The sequence below is a fragment of the Saccostrea cucullata genome, unplaced genomic scaffold (genome assembly GCF_032062105.1).
Source record: "Saccostrea cucullata isolate Sc308-1 unplaced genomic scaffold, CSIRO_AGI_Scuc_v1 ctg136, whole genome shotgun sequence".
NCBI lineage: Eukaryota > Metazoa > Mollusca > Bivalvia > Ostreida > Ostreidae > Saccostrea > Saccostrea cuccullata.
In genome coordinates this window covers 195,001-213,537 of record NW_026930969.1, presented here as the reverse complement: position 1 = coordinate 213,537, position 18,537 = coordinate 195,001, and the positions used below count along the sequence as shown (strand labels likewise).

General features: G+C 33.7%; 1 protein-coding gene across 3 annotated transcripts in view; it reads left to right on the top strand.

The window, feature by feature from the left end:
• Positions 1-18,537, top strand: part of LOC134230763 (cytosolic carboxypeptidase 2-like) — a 74,732-nt gene that overhangs the window by 49,160 nt on the left and 7,035 nt on the right. For 2 of the 3 annotated variants that reach the window (XM_062712602.1, XM_062712604.1), the window contains 22 exons: positions 1,808-1,962; positions 2,407-2,485; positions 2,667-2,745; positions 3,017-3,200; positions 3,505-3,638; positions 3,745-3,933; positions 4,075-4,227; positions 4,583-4,728; positions 5,011-5,109; positions 6,933-7,066; positions 7,689-7,947; positions 8,266-8,434; positions 8,783-8,815; positions 9,779-9,850; positions 11,889-11,924; positions 13,020-13,148; positions 13,534-13,593; positions 13,918-14,001; positions 15,239-15,428; positions 15,823-15,870; positions 16,169-16,235; positions 16,976-17,116. In XM_062712602.1, the coding sequence (XP_062568586.1) occupies positions 1,808-1,962; positions 2,407-2,485; positions 2,667-2,745; positions 3,017-3,200; positions 3,505-3,638; positions 3,745-3,933; positions 4,075-4,227; positions 4,583-4,728; positions 5,011-5,109; positions 6,933-7,066; positions 7,689-7,947; positions 8,266-8,434; positions 8,783-8,815; positions 9,779-9,850; positions 11,889-11,924; positions 13,020-13,148; positions 13,534-13,593; positions 13,918-14,001; positions 15,239-15,428; positions 15,823-15,870; positions 16,169-16,235; positions 16,976-17,116 (2,640 nt within the window). Of the gene's footprint in view, positions 1-1,807; positions 1,963-2,406; positions 2,486-2,666; positions 2,746-3,016; positions 3,201-3,504; positions 3,639-3,744; positions 3,934-4,074; positions 4,228-4,582; positions 4,729-5,010; positions 5,110-6,932; positions 7,067-7,688; positions 7,948-8,265; positions 8,435-8,782; positions 8,816-9,778; positions 9,851-11,888; positions 11,925-13,019; positions 13,149-13,533; positions 13,594-13,917; positions 14,002-14,786; positions 14,866-15,238; positions 15,429-15,822; positions 15,871-16,168; positions 16,236-16,975; positions 17,117-18,537 lie in introns of all 3 variants that reach the window. The other variant, XM_062712603.1, reaches the window with a different exon arrangement.

Below are 18,537 nucleotides of genomic sequence, written 5' to 3'. Positions count from 1 at the left end.
GGAAGCACGGTAGCTGACCTGTCAATCAAATCAGAAGCTATTGTTTTTTTAATGATTGACAGGCGGTAAATTATTGATCTTGAATCAGGTAGATTTTGGGGGCGTTAACATAAAATTGGGTGTTTAATCACTGATACAAGTTGTATATTATCGAAATATTTTAATTATTGATTAGTTGAAAGTACTTATCTTTTACCATTTATTAATATCATATATGTATACATAATTTTATTTAAAAAAAAATTTTTTTGTTGGAATTTTTAGTTTAACAATTTTTTTGAAAATTTCAAATTTATAAATATTTATTGCAAGGCATATAGTGTAAGAGCTAGAATACACTTATTTGCAGATACTGAAAGGATTTTCTTTTGACAATTTTTTTGTCTATGATCATATATGCCAGTGCTAATTTTTACTAAAAATTTACTTTTTGTTGTAAAAAGCGTCTTTTGATTGCATGGATAAAGATTTAGTTCATATTGTTTAACATACAAGTTGCCTAGGTCAGAATGACTGGCATCAAAATTGTATTATTTTGTTCGATGTTAACTTTTGAAATATGCTCAATCAAAGGCATTTTTGAACAAAAAATTGTTTTATTGTCGACACTTAATAATGAAAAATCATGGTTTATAAAGCGTAAACTGCCCCAACCCAGGTTATACAATATAACTCAGGTAGCTATTAAATTCAGTCCTTAAATATCTGCATCTTTTATGTCTTTGATGTTGCACAACATGGTTGATCTAGATGGGAGACTTGTAGGTTGGATGAATTTGGAAATGATTATACTAAGAGACCTTTATTTTCATGTATATTTTTCATTCTAAATTGATGAAGCATACAAAATGGAAAAATTTGAAAAAATGTTTTTCATTCTTTCAACAATTCGGTGAATGAGAGAAATTTTCGTATAATTGGCTCTTTAATTCAAATCTTAGATTGGGCAGTTAATTTTTAAGAAAGGGGGAATTGATGGAACATTTTCAACATGAATAAATCGTGATTAATAAGTAAAATGGCCTTTTATACAAAATACATGCAGGGGGTGTATATTTGATGTTATCAAGCACAAGTATTTTAAAATATTGTAAAAGCTTCCTGAAATATAAGGAAATTTACATTCATCATTTAAATTTTCATTCAAAATTTAACCGACGTAAAATAAAGATTTAATTTTACAACACTTTTAAGGATGTGCATGCAAAGAATCCATTTAAATTAAAGAGAGTGTTTAAATGTTTCAAAACTGAAAATTGAAGTATTTCTTTTTATCTATTCAAAACAACCCACAATAGCATATGATTTCAAAAGCAGAGTTTCCACCTAAACAATTGGAGAAGAAAGAATTGAAACACGATTTTAATCCACTTGTTCTGCCAATATTTGGGCAGTTTATTTTTTAGGCTTTAATGCATATTCTGTGACAGGTTTTATCCTATAGTTTGATGGCTTTTAAAAATGCAAGTTCTCAGTTTGAAATCGGTATCTGTCACATTTGCTCATCCAAAATATTTGCTTAACGGCATTTCTCAGGCATTTCTCACTGTAGAATGGACTGTAATCTTTTTTTCTCAACCTGTAGACACTGAATTATGTGTTTTGTTTTCTGTGCTGGGAAGCTAATGCAAAGCTTTGTTGTATTCCATGGGAAACACAATCTGAGATAATGCCATCATGGGAAATTACCAATATCAAATAGCTTTACCGTTCAGTAGCTTAATCCATACATGTGATTAAAGGAGAGTAGAAAGTTTGAGAAAACGATAAATAAATTTTTCAAATTTGTATTTTTTTTCCTTTTCAGGGGTCAGTGTGAATATGAATTGGTGCTAAAAACGGACCTGTACACTAACCGCCACACCCAGTGGTACTACTTCAGGGTGCAGAATGCCGTCCCTGGGGTGGTGTACAAGTTCAGGATAGTCAATTTACTCAAAAGAGATAGTCTTTATAATTATGGTCAGTTTTAATTCCACTTAAACATTAATTTGTCAAATGAATTGTAAAGTTTATTTTTATCAATGATTGTTAATTTTAAAATTCAGCTTTTATTTATAGTTGGAAATATTGCATATCTAAGAATTTTGGCTGGGCTGTGAATATCAGCCTGGTTAGTTTAGAGGTTATAGCACTTGATTAGTAATACATAGGGGTTCTGGATACAAATTTTAAAGGTATGTCTATCATTCCTTTTTTCGATACTACAAATGGAAAGGAAGAATGACAGACTGAAACTTTATCAATACGTAACAAAAAAAAAATGGCCGAACCAGGAACCAAACCTGGGAACCTGGCTTGCATGACTAGTCAGGTGCCCTAACCGCTAAACCCAGTGCCATAGTCAACCCAAATTACCGGTATTACATTTGACTTTATATTCTTATCTCACATTTTCTTCTGTAGGTATGAGACCACTGTTATACTCTGAAAATGATGCCAAGAATAAGTCTATAGGTTGGATCCGAGCAGGTCATCATATTAGGTTAGCACTGTATACTTGAATATATTGTGTTCTATTTAATGCAGTTTTTAAGGAATTTATTTTAGATAAATCATGCATGTATCAAATCATAAGCTAAATATCGATATTATTAACTATTGTCAGTTTGTAGTTTAAATATGATATAATAGCCATATAATTATATGAATTGCTCTCTTTTCAGTTACTCTAGAAATATAATGCATTTACACTGCCCTTTGCTAATGAGAGGTATACCCTACTCAGAACTGGAATGGCAAATGGTAAGTTCGTCTTATTTTATTCCATACAGAGTTCTTATCAGCATGTCTGTTTTTAAAAAAAAATGTGTTTTACTGGAAAATAGAATTTTCAAATGGAATGCCATAAAATGAAGTAAATTGCTTTGACATGGCAGCTGATCCCATCTCTGATGTTTTAGGGAACCATGTAAACTTTGCTCTGTTCTTGATTTTTATTGTTTGTATGGACTTCTGAGCTTGAATACTGTTCATAAATTTTCTCCATATTTCATGTACTGGTTTTGATTTGTAGGAATTTCCTAATGCTGACGACACCTATTATCTTGCCCATTGTTACCCCTATACATTCACTGATCTCAAGGAGGACCTGGACATCATGTTAAACATGCCCGAGAGTCGACAGTGGATCAAACGGGAAGTCCTCTGTGAAACTCGCGCTGGAAACAGCTGTTTTCTTGTCACCTGCACCAACTTTGGTAAGTGTATAGTTATGTAATATGGAGTGCAAATATTGATGTAAATTTCAAAATTTATTCATTTATTAAGGTAGATGAAGCTATTTAGAAAAAAAAATCTATCTCTTCTTATCTGCTTGTGAGTTGTGTATGTATGAACAAAATGTGATCTTTTTGGCAAAAGTCTTTTACTCTTTACCCATTGTCATTACACAACAGACATCAAAATGATCTGAATCCATGTAAGCACTGTCTAATATTGAAAGAATTGACAGTGTTTTGTCCAGTGAGATTGCATCATAAGCATTGTTTGTACATTTGTCAGATACCTCCCGAGAGGAGCAGATCAAAAAGAAGGTGGTGGTGGTGACGGCCCGGGTCCACCCCGGGGAATCCCAGGCCAGCTGGATGATGAAGGGTCTGCTGGACTACATCACAAGTACCGACCCCGTCGCAAAAGTAAATCTTGTTTTTCAAGAATTTTAAAATGTTTAGGTACTTGGAGAAAATGCTTTGTTACAAATGGGCAATTTTCTAACCATTTTTCACCCCAAATCTTTTGCAGGAACTTCGCAATAGGTTTATATTTAAAATAGTTCCCATGCTCAATCCAGACGGGGTGATAGTAGGAAACTACCGATGTTCTTTGGCAGCCAGGGACTTGAACCGCAATTACCGACATCCCAGGAAAGAGAGTTTTCCAACAGTGTGGTTTACCAAGAGTATGATGGAGAAAATTCTAGAAAGACATGATGTAAGTGAAAACAAAGGCCATAAATCTTACATACATCGGTTTGGTGATGTTATTCACTAATGGTTTAATCTCTACTTTCACTTTTAGATTCTTCTATCCTTCAATCTTTACTGTTGGTTTACTCTCTACTTTTACTTTCAGATTCTTCTATACTGTGACCTACATGGACACAGTAGGAAACACAATGTGTTCATGTATGGTAACAACACGTCAGAAGTGGAGACAGATGAGGGAATTGGTGCTGCTCAGGCCTATCTCAGAGAAAGGCTTTTCCCTTGGCTTATGTCACAGAGGGTGAGTCAGGAGTAAATTTCCCCTCTCCTAGAGTTATAGTTCCTCCCATATGTCACAGAGGTCACCCCCCCCCCTCCCCAACAACTGAAATTGTAAAGGTCAAGTTTGAATTATATCTAAGAGAGGCTCTTTACCTTTGCTTATTTCTGAAAGAGTGTTCCCCAATATGAACAATATTACCAGAGAAAGTTAAAAGTAAGAGTTCCTCATTGACCTACCCATCCCAATAAGCTTGACTTTGAGTTAAAATTTCAGAGAGATGCCTTTTCCCTGGGCTTATGTCATGAATAATACATGTACATGTATTGACTTCAGAATTCACTTATTTTTAAGGTTCATTCAAATTGTGTTTCAGTCTCCAGACAAATTTTCCTTTCAATCCTGCAAATTCCAAATCAAAAGATGTAAGGAGTCCACTGGCCGCGTGGTGATGTGGCGTCAGATGAGGGTCCTCAACAGCTTCACTCTGGAAGCCACATTTAGTGGCACCATACTCAATAGGTACATTAAGGGGTCATATTTATAGTCACTGTGGTACCTTACTCAATAAGTAAATTGGCCCCATACTCAGTATGTACATTATTAAATTACTTTTTATGAATCTTCAAAAACACCTAAATGAATTAAATCAAACTTGGAATTGTGAAAGATGATTTTAATAGATAATCTAATTTCCTAGGAAAGAATTGCATCATTTCAATATTGTTAATTATACCTATATGGAAATGGAATTTTTGTGAAAGATATGTAAAATAATAAATGATTTTCAATAAAATTTTGTAGGAAAGAATTGCGTCATTTCAATATTGGTGATTATATGGAAATGGGGCGAGTGCTGTCGCAAGTGGTGCTAGATTATGAAGTAGCTCAGGAAAACAAAGCGTAAGTGTGCATGACAGATGTTTCTTCTTCTCTTTTTCGAGTGTTTTAGCCTAGCCCTGAATAATATGCTTCAGTGATATTAATGCTCTAAATGTATGTATACCGTATAACTGGTTTTTAATGCGGGTGCAAATTTTTGCGATTTGATCCTGAAATAGGTATATTTATTTTTTGCGATTTTAATTTTTGCGATTACACTTTGACAATAAAGTCTATTTTTATTGAATTTTATTACTTGATGTTTAAACAATAAAGTTTATTTTTATTTTTTATTGAACAAACCAAAGCAATTTAAAATACAGGTGACTCTCGATGTTGAACTGATCTCTCGAAGTGAACAATATAACTAAGCAAATGATCTCTCGAACTTCTATCTCTCGAACCAAAACCTGGGTCCCGTTACAAATATTTCAATGAATTTTACTCTCTATCTCTCGAAGTTTTGAATGCACTTGTATACACGCCAATCAAGCGTAAGATATATGCAGTCTGGACTTACCTGGAAACAGTGAAGTCCTTAGGCTGTTAATTGGGTGTTTACATAGATGACACTACACCTGTGGGTCGTCCTTGTGTTGTTATAATTAAAGGGTTATTATTCAGAGGGTAAATTAGAAACAAAGTCACAATTATTTTGAATTGAAACCGAGACGATAATTCTTTGAAATTAATTTTTAGAAGTTCGTTTCAGTAAGTTACCATAGACTGTGAACTTTCATTTATGATTATAAAGAGTTTATATAATTCCAGTAGGGAAAATATTACACAAGAAATTCAATTACCGAAAAAATCTGGTAAACACTTGAAGGATCCAGCCGCGGAATAGCCAAACCGACAATTGCTATTCGGGTTTTATATAAATAAATCATGAAATACAATGTAGGAACAAATAAATATTGAATGTTTAGGAATTCGTTTTATTTATTCGAAAAACAATCTTTGTTGTTGATATCAAGTAAATTACCTGTAAGATACGATTGAAAACGTGCAATGGTATTATTTACATATACTTCCGGTATCTGTAAAAGTAGAACTTCGATGATCGCAACTGAAAATTCCGGATTTTATTTACGTATTTTTTGCGATTGAATTTTTTGCGATTAAGACTTGATCGCAGAATTTCGCAAAAAATAGCACCCCGTAGAAAAATCCAGTTATACGGTATGTATGATAAGCTTCAAAGGAAGAAACTTTTAAAGAATCACTGAGTACAACATGTATTTAATTTACCAATTTACATCTCTCCTGTGAAAAAAGACAATACTTCAATACAAGCTTCCATAGAAATTAAAAAGAAAACTACCATGCACAACATTTTTCTTACCAATATTTCACATCTCCTGTGAAAAAGATTGCAACAAGTGCATATCAGATATACAGGTTATATTAGTAAGAAGTAGAATGGATTTTATATCATTTTAGTACCAGGAAAAATACTAAAAAGAAAAATTTGTCGTTGAGGTATGAAGCCATGTGTGGAATAACTGTCACCCTCGATACACCTCTTGTCTTAACTATTTGTCTTGTGTTCCCCATGTTTTAAGTAAATTGCAGTATGTTATCTTCTTTTCACTGCACCATTAAACTTGATGTATCTCAGAGAAGATTGTTTATATCATTCGTATATATCGATTAATTTAATGTAAACAATAGCAACCAAATGGTTACTAATAAGTGCTGCATCATATTGTATCTCAAATATTGCACTCAACTAAGATCATTAATAGAATGAATAAAATTGTATGATTTATGTACGTGAAAAAGCATATTAATTCTTTTATTACACTTTTGAATTTGATAGAGATTTTTTTCTGATGTTTCAGTAAACAGACAGAGGTTGTGTTAGACATGACTCGGTACATCACAAACCAAGTGCTAGAACAGAGGGGTATGATTGGTGCACGTATCCCTAACCTTCAGTCGTTATCCACCAAAAGTGGCAAAATTAGCGATGCTGGTAAGTTATTAATAAATTCACATGTCTCAGTGGAAAAAGAGTACAATATACTGTGTATGGTACAGAGTTATTGTTGTTCTGTTACACTTGCAAAAAAAATTGCCCCATTTTAGATGTATTAAAAAGAGAGGTAACTGTGTCTTTATTGAATTCAACCTGTTTTGAATTCAACAAAGTGATGAGAAGGACAAAAAATAAAATTGACTCAGAGACAAAAATTTTCCCTGTGTACCTAGTCTTAAATTTTGTTTCCATTTAATTATAGTTCCTCTGTTATTTTGTTAAGTTGGCAACTCAAAATATTTTTGCCAAATTTATTGAATTACCTTTCTGGTCATAACTTTATAGAAATACTGTATGTAGAAACACAAATTTTTGTGGGCATTTGATTTCGTTGATTTGTCATCTAAAAAATTTTCGTAGACATAAAATTGTGTTGTTTTGAAATTAAACAAATCCAAAATATAGTCATATAAAAATTTTGTGTGGGATTTATTTTCATTAATGATTGTTAGCAACAAAATAAGCAGAAATTATTAAATCCCCCACAAATATTTCTTCTTCTACAGTACTTTATTTTATTACTTAATTGTTGTACAATGTATATTTTTTTCTCCTGTAGACTCTGGAATTGATGCTAGTCAAGACGTCTGTCCATTGGATGGCCGGCAGAGCGCGATGGAGGACCAAGAGAGACTGGACGTGGGAGACGACTTCGGACGCAAAACAGACAAGAAGAGAAAGCCCGAGTCTCACAGTCACGCTAACCTCAGTCGTAAAGAGGTGGACTCATTAATAGATAACGAGTCGTTAAAGACGATGGACGGCTGCCTGAAAATACTCTCCGACCTCAATGTTCGCGAGGCGTTACAGGAATCAGAGTAAGGCCAGCTGTTCTCTTCAATTCTCTGCAAATCATCCACTGATGCTTACATATAGATCTACAGTAAAACTTGCTTATTAGGAAACTTACTGTTTGGAAAATTGAGTTAAAAAGAAATCAAAGATTTTCCCTTCCTTAATATGTTAACATTTTTTTTTTTGTACATATTTCTCTATGGTTAAAAGGGCCTAAAAATTCATGTTCTCGAGACTTCCATATAAGGAACTTTTTCTTGACATGTACATGTTTGTATGTTACAAAGGTTATCAGTCTTATTGTTTGCTGACTTTATAAATTTGGAACATTGTGTTTGTAGTTCTAGCGACAGTGACAGCGAATCTGAACCTGAAATGAAGCCGGTAGATCCGAAACCAAAGAAGAAAAAACGCAAGTCCAAAAAGCAGCGCGACAAAGAACATCAAGAACGCAAGGGTGGATCCGGGGGGTCAGACAAAAAACAAGAGGAGCGTTCAAAGTCGCTAACGGTAGGTGTCACTTCAGGCTCAGTTCTGTCTGGCTAGTCCATATTGCCATATCTCAATAGAAGAATTGGTTTCACAAATAGAATTATGGATGCAGTTAAAAATGGCTATGCAGGAAATAGAGTGGTGATGGTATTTTTATTTTTTAATTTTAAAAATGGCATTTTTTTAAAAATAGAATTAACATTTTTTTTAATTTGATGCTTCAAAATTATTTTTCTTCAGAAAATTTTATTAGTGTTAATATTATTATGGGAATGTTCCGAGATAAAGTCAAACAATGTAGATGTAGAATTTTAATTTTGTTTTGGATTCAATCGAACGTAGCTGCTATCTTTTTTTTTTTCATAGCAATGTTTCCAATGTAGTAGAAATTTACATGGGGTAAGTGGGATGGTATTTGTCAGAAATATATATCTATATCCACATCTGTGAACACCTGGTAATAGATCATGCAACTGGGTACGAGGGATGCACTAATTTTACTAGTAGATCACCACTCTCAATTCTGTATATATTCCCCTATGTCACATGTCACTGCTGTCTTTGAGAATTGTATGATTTGAAATTTATTTGTATGTAATATCATTGCATACACTCTATGCAGTATCCCAAGGAGAGATTACACAGAGAAAGAGATTCCTCGACCCATTTAAACCCCGTGACCAGTCAGGTAGCCCACTGACCACTAGCATGTCAAATTGGACACTGACTTAATGATAATGTCCTCATGATTAAAACTTAACAACACGGCAATCATTATTTCAAATACATAATTTGGTGCATTTTGATATATTTTCTAAATATTCTTGTCACTGGTTTTGTTCATGCACTCATTTCTTGCGCACATGCATAAGCATTTTTTTTTTTTGCCACACATTTTAGATGTTAGACTGTGACTTTGTCATTTCTCATTCATTTAAAAAGACAAGCTTATGTCACAGATTTTTGCATGTACCTATATTATTTGTACATGCATAAGATTATTAAAACTACATTCATACATGTATATTACATTATTACTGCATTAAGAATATCCATTGATGCTTGTTATTGTAGTTTTGATTAATTTTTGGTGACAGGTGTTTTTATGGCATAATGCATGCATTTCAAATGCCACTTTGTTGGGTTTTATGATTTTAATTATTCATAAATTGAAGCAATTTTTTTTTCAATCATATTTAATTTGTATATTTTTATGCACTCATTTCCTTGACCTTTCTAATCCCTATACCTTCAGACATAATGTTGATATGTTATAACCCTATTGATATCTAATTTGCATGTTGTTGACTGATTTGTCTACTTTGAACTATGACCTTGGTTCTAATTGGCTCTCTCTAACAGGCCTTGCCTTCTATTTCTTGTTCTGATGCTCAACATGATACCCTTGGTAATCCTGGCAACCTTAACAAAAAGGTGAGTTTAGAAATTCCATTGACCTAGACCTAACCTTTCCTTCCAAATTTATTAACAAATCTATTTAATTCCATAATTAAGGATTTTTGGAAGAGTCAAAAATTGTGACAAAATTGACTGTTCGTGTTTTGACATACTCCTGTGTTGCTTATCTAAAGGCTATATTAACAATATTACTACCTATTTTGCTTTTTTGCTAACTTGCTGATATTTATCTTGTATGTAGTGTCTATGCATGAAATTTAGTTTTTGGAGATTTTCCAACAGAAACAATACCAAATTGGTACAATAGCTTCAAAGTCCAAACGCATCAAACATGCACCCCAAATATCCTCCTCAAAACAAACATTGAAATTGTCTGCCATTGTTCAACAATCAAATGTTGAGGAGGTTGGGAGAGGAACCTTACAGCTGTCCAGTTCACAGATAGAGTTCAATGAGGAGGCGGTCGGAAAAAGAGGAGGTGCATCCAATGCCAGCAAAAGTGAATCAATGAAAAAACTGTTAAAAATGCAGGAAGATTTTCCAGCACCACAAAATAATGCAAGAAAACTTGAAAGAGAGCTGGCTGAAATCTTTTCACATACAAGAGGAGATGTGGAATTGAGCCATTCTCCCAATGATCTTACAGCATTCGACTTGAATGGTAGTGACCTTTGGAATTCCTATCCAAAGAAGACTGGGTTAGTGGACACCCAATCCTTTTTAAGGAGTCCATATCAAGATTATGAAAACATAGTTGTTCCTTTCTGTAAACCTGCGGAAATCAGTGTTGAAGAGATGGGCAGTGTAACTTCATGGAGAAGTAAATATTCAAGTAAGACAGGTGGATCCAAAAGTTCAGTGAGAAGCATGGGGCTTAGAAAAACAAAGTCTTTTGTGAATGAGGGTGAGATATTGAGGACTCAATGTAAAAATAGTACCACAACCTCTAGGAGCTACAGGCAAACTAATCTAAGAAGGCAAGGATTAACCAGTAAACAAACCTCTACCTCCCCTTCCAAGAACTTTACACAGGAAGAAAGTGTTGAAGTTTTAAAATCTTATGTGAACAATGAGGAGATAACTCTTAATAAACTCCAAAGCAAAGGGAGGTTATCAATTGTTCAGAATTATAAGGCTAAATCAAATTTTAAATTTTCTTGAGTGTTGTTTTATGACTTTGATCAGTAGCTAAAGTATTATTTACTGAAATATAATCAGACAATTGTTTCATTCAATAATCCAAAAACAGTCTATATTGTAACTGTGACTCCATTCATCCAATGCTTTTTCTGGCTTGATCATTAAACTGCAGTCCCTACATCCGATCAGTGAGGCAAATTCTATGTGGAATGTATCGATACATGGTAAATGTTTCTTAGGGTTTTTACATTAATATTTCAAAGTAGCAAGTTTTTGTTTTAAAGTGGACATTTTTGCTAAATTTTTGCGGATTTTTTCTGATAATATGTCTGGTGACTTTTTTTTCTAAGTTGTGCCTTTTTTTCTTCTTTTGAAAAGGACATTTATAGATTTCAGATTTTTTGTTATGGATATAGAGTTTGTCTTTCTGGTTGGATATATTTTAATAGTTGATTAAAACTGCTAGTAGATTTTGGTTTGTAGAAAAAGCACAGTACACCAATTGCATCAGTGTAGAAGCATATAATGCTGTACATAGTATTATTTATAAACTGCATGACAGCATAGCATTGTCCAGCATATTTCCCATTCTTATGAAATGCCAGTATATTACTTGTGAAAAATAATACGGATTATAACATTGGATTTTTTTTTTCAATAGCTGTACCTGCATGAATATTTTATTATTGCAACAATGTCATAATTATACTTAAAATATGTGCATTGTTACTTGACACTTGATCCTTATTTACATATAATGTGTGGAAGAGCAAAACTTAACTCCGTAAGTGACAAAACCACACAGTTGAGTTCTGTTAATTTACATCACAGCACAAATCACTGCACCATTATATTATAATTACATGTGATGGGATATTAACCAGATTTTTTTTGGTTTATTTCTAACTTCTAGGCTTTCCAAGGCTCGTTTGTCTTACACAGGTCCAAGGTTTGTGAGACGATGTATTAAAATACTGCTTGTCGTGTCTTTGTGGCCACAAAAAACAAACGCTGAATGAATATGCTTTAAGTTTGTAGTTTTGAAGACTATACTGACCCTGCTTTTCCTTACAGCTGATTATGTTTATAATGAAAAAATAAGGCAGCATTTACACCTTCCAGTATCATATAACAGCTAAAACTCCGCATGAGTTATCTGTCTTATGTGTTAGGCTTTTATTTAAAGGACACTTAATGCAAACAACAGTTTAAAAATGTCTTTGACATATTTTTGATTTGAGGTTAAATATAAAATGCAAGGTTTCCTTAGAGTAAGAAATAAAAATACTCTAATTTCTTTGTGGAAAAGGTACTTGAAATAGTTCTTTTTTTGGAAAAATCTTGGAAAATTCAGAATTTTGTAGTGAGTGTCTTTCAAGTTATGACTATTATCAACATGTATTTATAAGCATTAAACAAGACAATTATAACAGCATGTAAATGGTCTGATGTCTAATAAAATAAAACTAAAGATAACAACTAGGTCATATATAAGTTTGATAAACAGTTTTATTGATTTCATTCAAACAAATCTCAATGTTAAGCAGAAATTTTGGGTTATTGATTTTGTAGTGTATAGCTCAATTAATTTTCAATTTAATTTCATTGAAATTATGTTTTGTTTAGCTCAAGTAGATATGAAGATGTTGGACTTATTTTGTCGGAATTTATTTTGGAAATTCAAAGATTTTGTAGAATTGGGTTTGAATTAGTTAAATATTTGAAGATGGTGTAGCATTTGTTGTAAATGATCACTCTTTCAGATTAATTCAAGATTAAAATATTTATAATTGAGTATCTTAAAGGAAATACAAGTGAAAGTATAAAAGGGAAATGAAATGAAAAGATCTGTTTGCACTAAAGCATGTAAATATTCATGATTAATTTTTTCAGCTTAAATTTTTTTTAAAAATCAAAATTTTCAAGTTAAAAAGGGAAAGATTTTTTTCTTATCTGATCACTTGCAAATAATCGTATTATATGAACATCATGAACTATGAAACTTTGCTTAAATTTGCATTTAATTACATTTCACATTTTACAGACCACCTCAAATTTGGAGAAATACAAAAAGCAGACTTTGGACAGCCGATTTGTCAGCAAGTATGAAGGCAGGAGAAATGGGGGGATTCCCTGCTTCTCGGAGGAGAGAAGCATTGAGCGGGCAGCAAAGGTACGGGCTGAGGAACAGAATGGTGTACATTAGTTGAGGGCTGGTTTATTGGCTTAAATACATGTATACAAAAATACAGATTTATTTTCATTGCTTTTTAATTGGTGCTGAATCAGTCATACAGTTTAGGATAAAAGCATGAAATGAAGTGGGGTTTTTTTTAATAAAATTATCTTGAAATTAGATTCGAAAAACATGAATTTGAGTGAAAGAAAATTGAAACTGGGAATATGGAGTAAAAAAATTTTTTTTTTTTAATTATCTCCGTTTCAACAGCATTGCGTATAATAAAATCAATGATGATGCATATTCATTGAATGATTTCTTTAATTAAAAATAATTCAGTTGTTCATATTTTAACTTTCAAATATCTGAACTATTGCAGAGAATGGCAGACATGAAGAAACGAAATGACGATGAGAAACAGAGAGACATGGCTTTCTTTGTAAGTACCAGATCTTGTGGGGAGGTAACTCTGTTTAAAGTTAAAATGATACATACACTTTTGGACTTGTGAGAAAATTTGAACACAGCTGAAAATTAATGCTACAGATAATTTTGAGATTGAACACATTGGTTGGATTTTGTCATTGACACGGAGATATTATGGCAGTTAAGATAATTGTGCGTCACACTATTTTTTTTTTTTTATTTGAGTGCATGCATTGCATCACAAACTGCTTTGCCATCTATTAATGTACCAAAATAAGTTAAAACTTGGCCTGAAAAACTGAGAAGCATTTGACCTTTTCATTTGCTCTTTAATTAGTCCAATTACCGACAAATGATGGAGTATTTGGACCGACCAGGACAATCCCCCACTTTAGACACAAATAGTCAACAATCTAGTAGAGTACGTAACTACGCTGCTTAAAACAATCTGGTGACAATTCTGTCCTATATAAGCTGTCTGATGATAGACAGATATCCTTGTTTGTATATCGTTAAATTTTTTACTTTGTTTTTAATTTTACGCAACACCTACATTTGATATTAATTATGATTTACGAAAATCTGATTAGTTTTTACAGCTATACTGGTAGATATTTATGACGAATAATTTGATATGAAAGTTAAGAGTTTTTTGGGTTTTTTTTTAAAAAGAAAAAGAATTGTCACTGCTGGCAGGTGGAGGATTATATATCTGTGATTTGGATGATACATTTGAAATTTTACTAATTTAATCAAATGCTTAATTAAAGTTCTATATTTATCACTTACTAAACAAAGTTGCATTTAAATCAAGGAACTGGAATAATTGTTGATTTGAATTACTTAAAAAAATATCATATTGCAGTTACAATTTCATATACAAGAGTATTTTATGTATGTTTTTTAAGTAAAATTAGAACTTTTTTTATTATTTATGGAATTTTCATTATAAAAAATCTCAAATTCTTTAAGAAACAAAATATATAGGCCAAAGGATAAGATTTTTTTGGTTTTCATCCCTCTATTTTGGAATACCCAGTAGTTATGTGACAGCTATTTTTATGTCTGGCCTGTTTTGTCATTTCCTGCTGCCTGGACATTGTTTAGTGTGACGAGGAAGACCCACTTTGTCCGTGTAAGCGACCAATAATGTCAATGCAGATTCGTCGCTCATTAACGCATGATGAATTGCAACGTCGTCTACAGGTGGCGCTCCGAGAGGGGACCCCTAATATAGCCCAGACTCTGGTAGGCCTGAACGTGAGGACCAGCTACACTCATGCAGGTAGGTCAATGGTTGGTTCCCTGCCTTTTATTGGTGGTCACCTTGGAGACGCTGCCTGATGTATCACTCAGATTTCTTGGAGCCTCCAGAGCTTTGGGTCTTACACCAACCATCTTTTTTTTTCTTTGTTATGTAACAGCACACAGCGCACTAGATTGCTGTCAGAAATGCACACACCATCAGCATGTTGGTATAGAAAAATTAAAAAAAGCTAATATGCATGTTTCGTTCAAATAATCTGTGATTAATCGAGACTGACATATTTGGTTTGGTGTGTCTGTTTCACTGGCGGTAGTCTACTTCTCCCAGAGGCTTAGGGCATTTTTCTTCACTTTCCTTTATACTCTCGATATTTTCACTCTCTCTCCTCTAGTGCTCCGACACAGAAATGCCTGAAGCCACTTTTGCACGCTTCCCACGGAGAATCATAACACTTCAACAAGATCGTCCCATGTCGCCCCAATCCCTGCGACGTCACATTCCCATCTCGCTCGTGGAAGGCGTCCCGACCATCGCGGAAACCCTGGCTCGAATCCGGCCTCGAGATCATTTTATGTCCCAATGTGAGATATATCTCAAAATTTATAGCGTTTTGTTGACAGTTTGATGTTGACTTGTCATGGCTAGATGTTGACGTGTTTAAAAAAATGTCCGTTTTAGTACGTTGGGTGGAAGGCTTAATCTAAATGCTTGTAATAATACTGCATGGCTTTTATTTTTTAGAAGTGAAAAAAAAGTAGAGCTAGGAAATAGAGCTAAGGATAAAAAAAATAGTTTGATTAACAAAAAAATTATCACAAAGTTTTATTTTTGAAAATTGAAATAAGGATAAAAATTCAGAAAACATAAGGTTAAAAATTCAGAAGATGGTCTCCAAAAATGCTCTTGTTGATATTAAATGTGTGTGCGTGTGTTCCCTTTAACCCCAGTCCTAACCTTGTATTTGCTCTCCGGCAGGGACAAGAGAATGGATCTGTAACACTACTTTTGATCTTTCCTCTAACAGTTAAGTTTCACTTTCACTTTCACTTCTGCTGAACTAAAATCACAAGGGGTATGAAGTGTCTCGCTAATCTTCACACCTCTCAAGTTCTGCTTAAGGAGCTCTTGTATTATAATCACACTTTGTATTGTCTTTCTTAAAATTCTCTGAATCATACATATAATTTCACAACTTTAACTCTTCTTTAAATTGTAAAGAAAATAAACAATATTTTTGTTAATATAAAATCTTAATTGTGACTATTAAAATGAAGATAAATTATGAAATTGATTGTTACATGCTTCTCTCCCCTATTTGTAGCTGAGTCATTTCCAGACATGACTCCGAGTTGCCTGCCAGCTTCCATGCCATCAGTCCGGGATATCAGGTTTGTACTGTAACCAAGTAATTAAGAGTGTATTTAAAAATGACCTGTTTTTCTGTACTTTTTTTCCATTACTAAATTTTTTCCCTTAAATTATATGACTATTTCAGTATATTTTGCAAGACTAAATAATTCATTAATAAAAATTTTTTTATTTTGATATTATGAAATATTTTTTTATTTGACAAAAAATATTTATGTGAATTTGTTACAAAAGTTTTCTATCCGTCTTTAAGTAATTCATAATAATGACTCAGTTTAAGTGTGCCATTTCTACATTTTGCTCATCTGAAGTACGCTTTAATTGCTATCACATGCATCCTTATCTTATATATTAACTCAATACTTGACCTGTCCCTGCTTGACATTGTCTTCATTAAAAAAAATAGGATTCAAGTCCTCCATTCAATCCCTTTGTTCAAGAGTGATAACGATTTAGTTTCAGAGCATCTAAACTCGTAAGTGCTCCCAAGTACATTGTTTATCCAACTGCTTTAGCATCATGTGTTCGAAGATTCCTTTACATTGTTATCAAGTACATACTAAATTCTAGTCCATCGAAACCTAGTCATTTGAAGAAATTTATGATATGTTTAGGAAAAGCACTTTTGTCATCAAGGGGAAATGGAAGACTTTGAGTTCTGTTTTTTACATGTATAGACGTGAAGTAGACAATATATTTTTATCGAATGTTGCATGCTTGACTTGTTTTTTTTTTCTACTAACTGATGATGTTTCTCTAGCTCTGATGAAGCGAGTGATAGTGATGTTCCTTCCTCGACCACCATCACGCTCGCCGCTCGATCTAACCCATATAACCAACATATAGAAGCCAGTAGCAATCTCCATTTAGCTGGCATTGCCGCGCAAAAACGACACATGAGGTAAATGGGACCAAAAAAAATAGACACCACATCACGAAACAAATAATGAAATAAACACCACATCACTAAAATAGTTAATTACCACATGCCGCTTAATTCAGAACTGAAAATCGTAAATTTAATTGTGGCTATAAGATGTCTACAAGGCACAAATTTTTAGAGTCTAAGGTTCTCTTATAAATGTTAAAGGTGAAATTAACCTTGGTTTTTTATGGGGAAATGACCAGAAATGATTTGTCTGGCCATTTAACTTGATGGTCATCACCTGCACAGAGTGTGTTCTCCTCTAATTATCACCTTTTTAAGTTGTCGCTAACAAAACCACTAATCCCTCACTTCTATCTGTTGTCAAGTGTTTTTAGCTCACCTGAGCCGAAGGCTCAAGTGAGCTTTTCTGATCACATTGTGTCCGTCGTCCGTCCGTCCGTCTGTCCGTCTGTCTGTCCGTCCGTCCGTAAACTTTTCACATTTTCGACTTCTTCTCAAGAACCACTGGGCCAATTTTGACCAAACTTGGTACAAAGCATCCTTGGGTGAAGGGGAATTTAAATTGTTAAAATGAAGGGACATATCCCCTCGCAAGGGGAGATAATCAAGAAAAGACAAAAATAGGGTTGGGTCATTAAAAAATCTTCTTCTCAAGAACCACTTGGCCAGAAAAGCTGAAACTTATGTGGAAGCATCCTGGGGTAGTGTAGATTCTAAATTGTTCAAATCATAACCCCCGGGGATGGGGCGGGGCCACAATGGGGAATCAAAGTTTTACATAGAAATATATAGAACAAATCTTTGAAAATCTTCTTCTCAAGAACCACTGTGCCAGAAAAGCTGAAACTTATGTGGAAGCATTTTGGGGTAGTGTAGATTCTAAATTGTTCAAATCATAACCCCCGGGGATTGGGCGGGGCCACAATGGGGAATAAAAGTTTTTCATAGAAATATATAGGAAAAAGCTTTGAAAATCTTCTTCTCAAGAACCACTGGGCCTGAAAAGCTGAGACTTATGTGGAAACATCCTGGGGTAGTGTAGATTCTAATTTGTTCAAATCAAGACCCCCGGGGATGGGGCGGGGCCACAATGGGGAATCAAAGTTTTACATAGAAATATATAGAAAAAATCTTTGAAATCTTCTTTTTAAGAAATACTTTGCGAAAAAGGCTGAAACTTATGTGGAAGCATCCTGGGGTAGTGTATTTTCTCAAATGTTCAAATCATAACCCCCGGGGATTGGGCGGGGCCACAATGGGGAATCAAAGTTTTTCATAGAAATATATATAAAAAAGCTTTGAAAATCTTCTTCTCAAGAACCACTGTGCCTGAAAAGCTGAGACTTATGTGGAAGCATCCTGGGGTAGTGTAGATTCTAAATTATACAAATCATGACCCCCAAGGGTTGGGGGGGGGCCACAATGGGGAATCA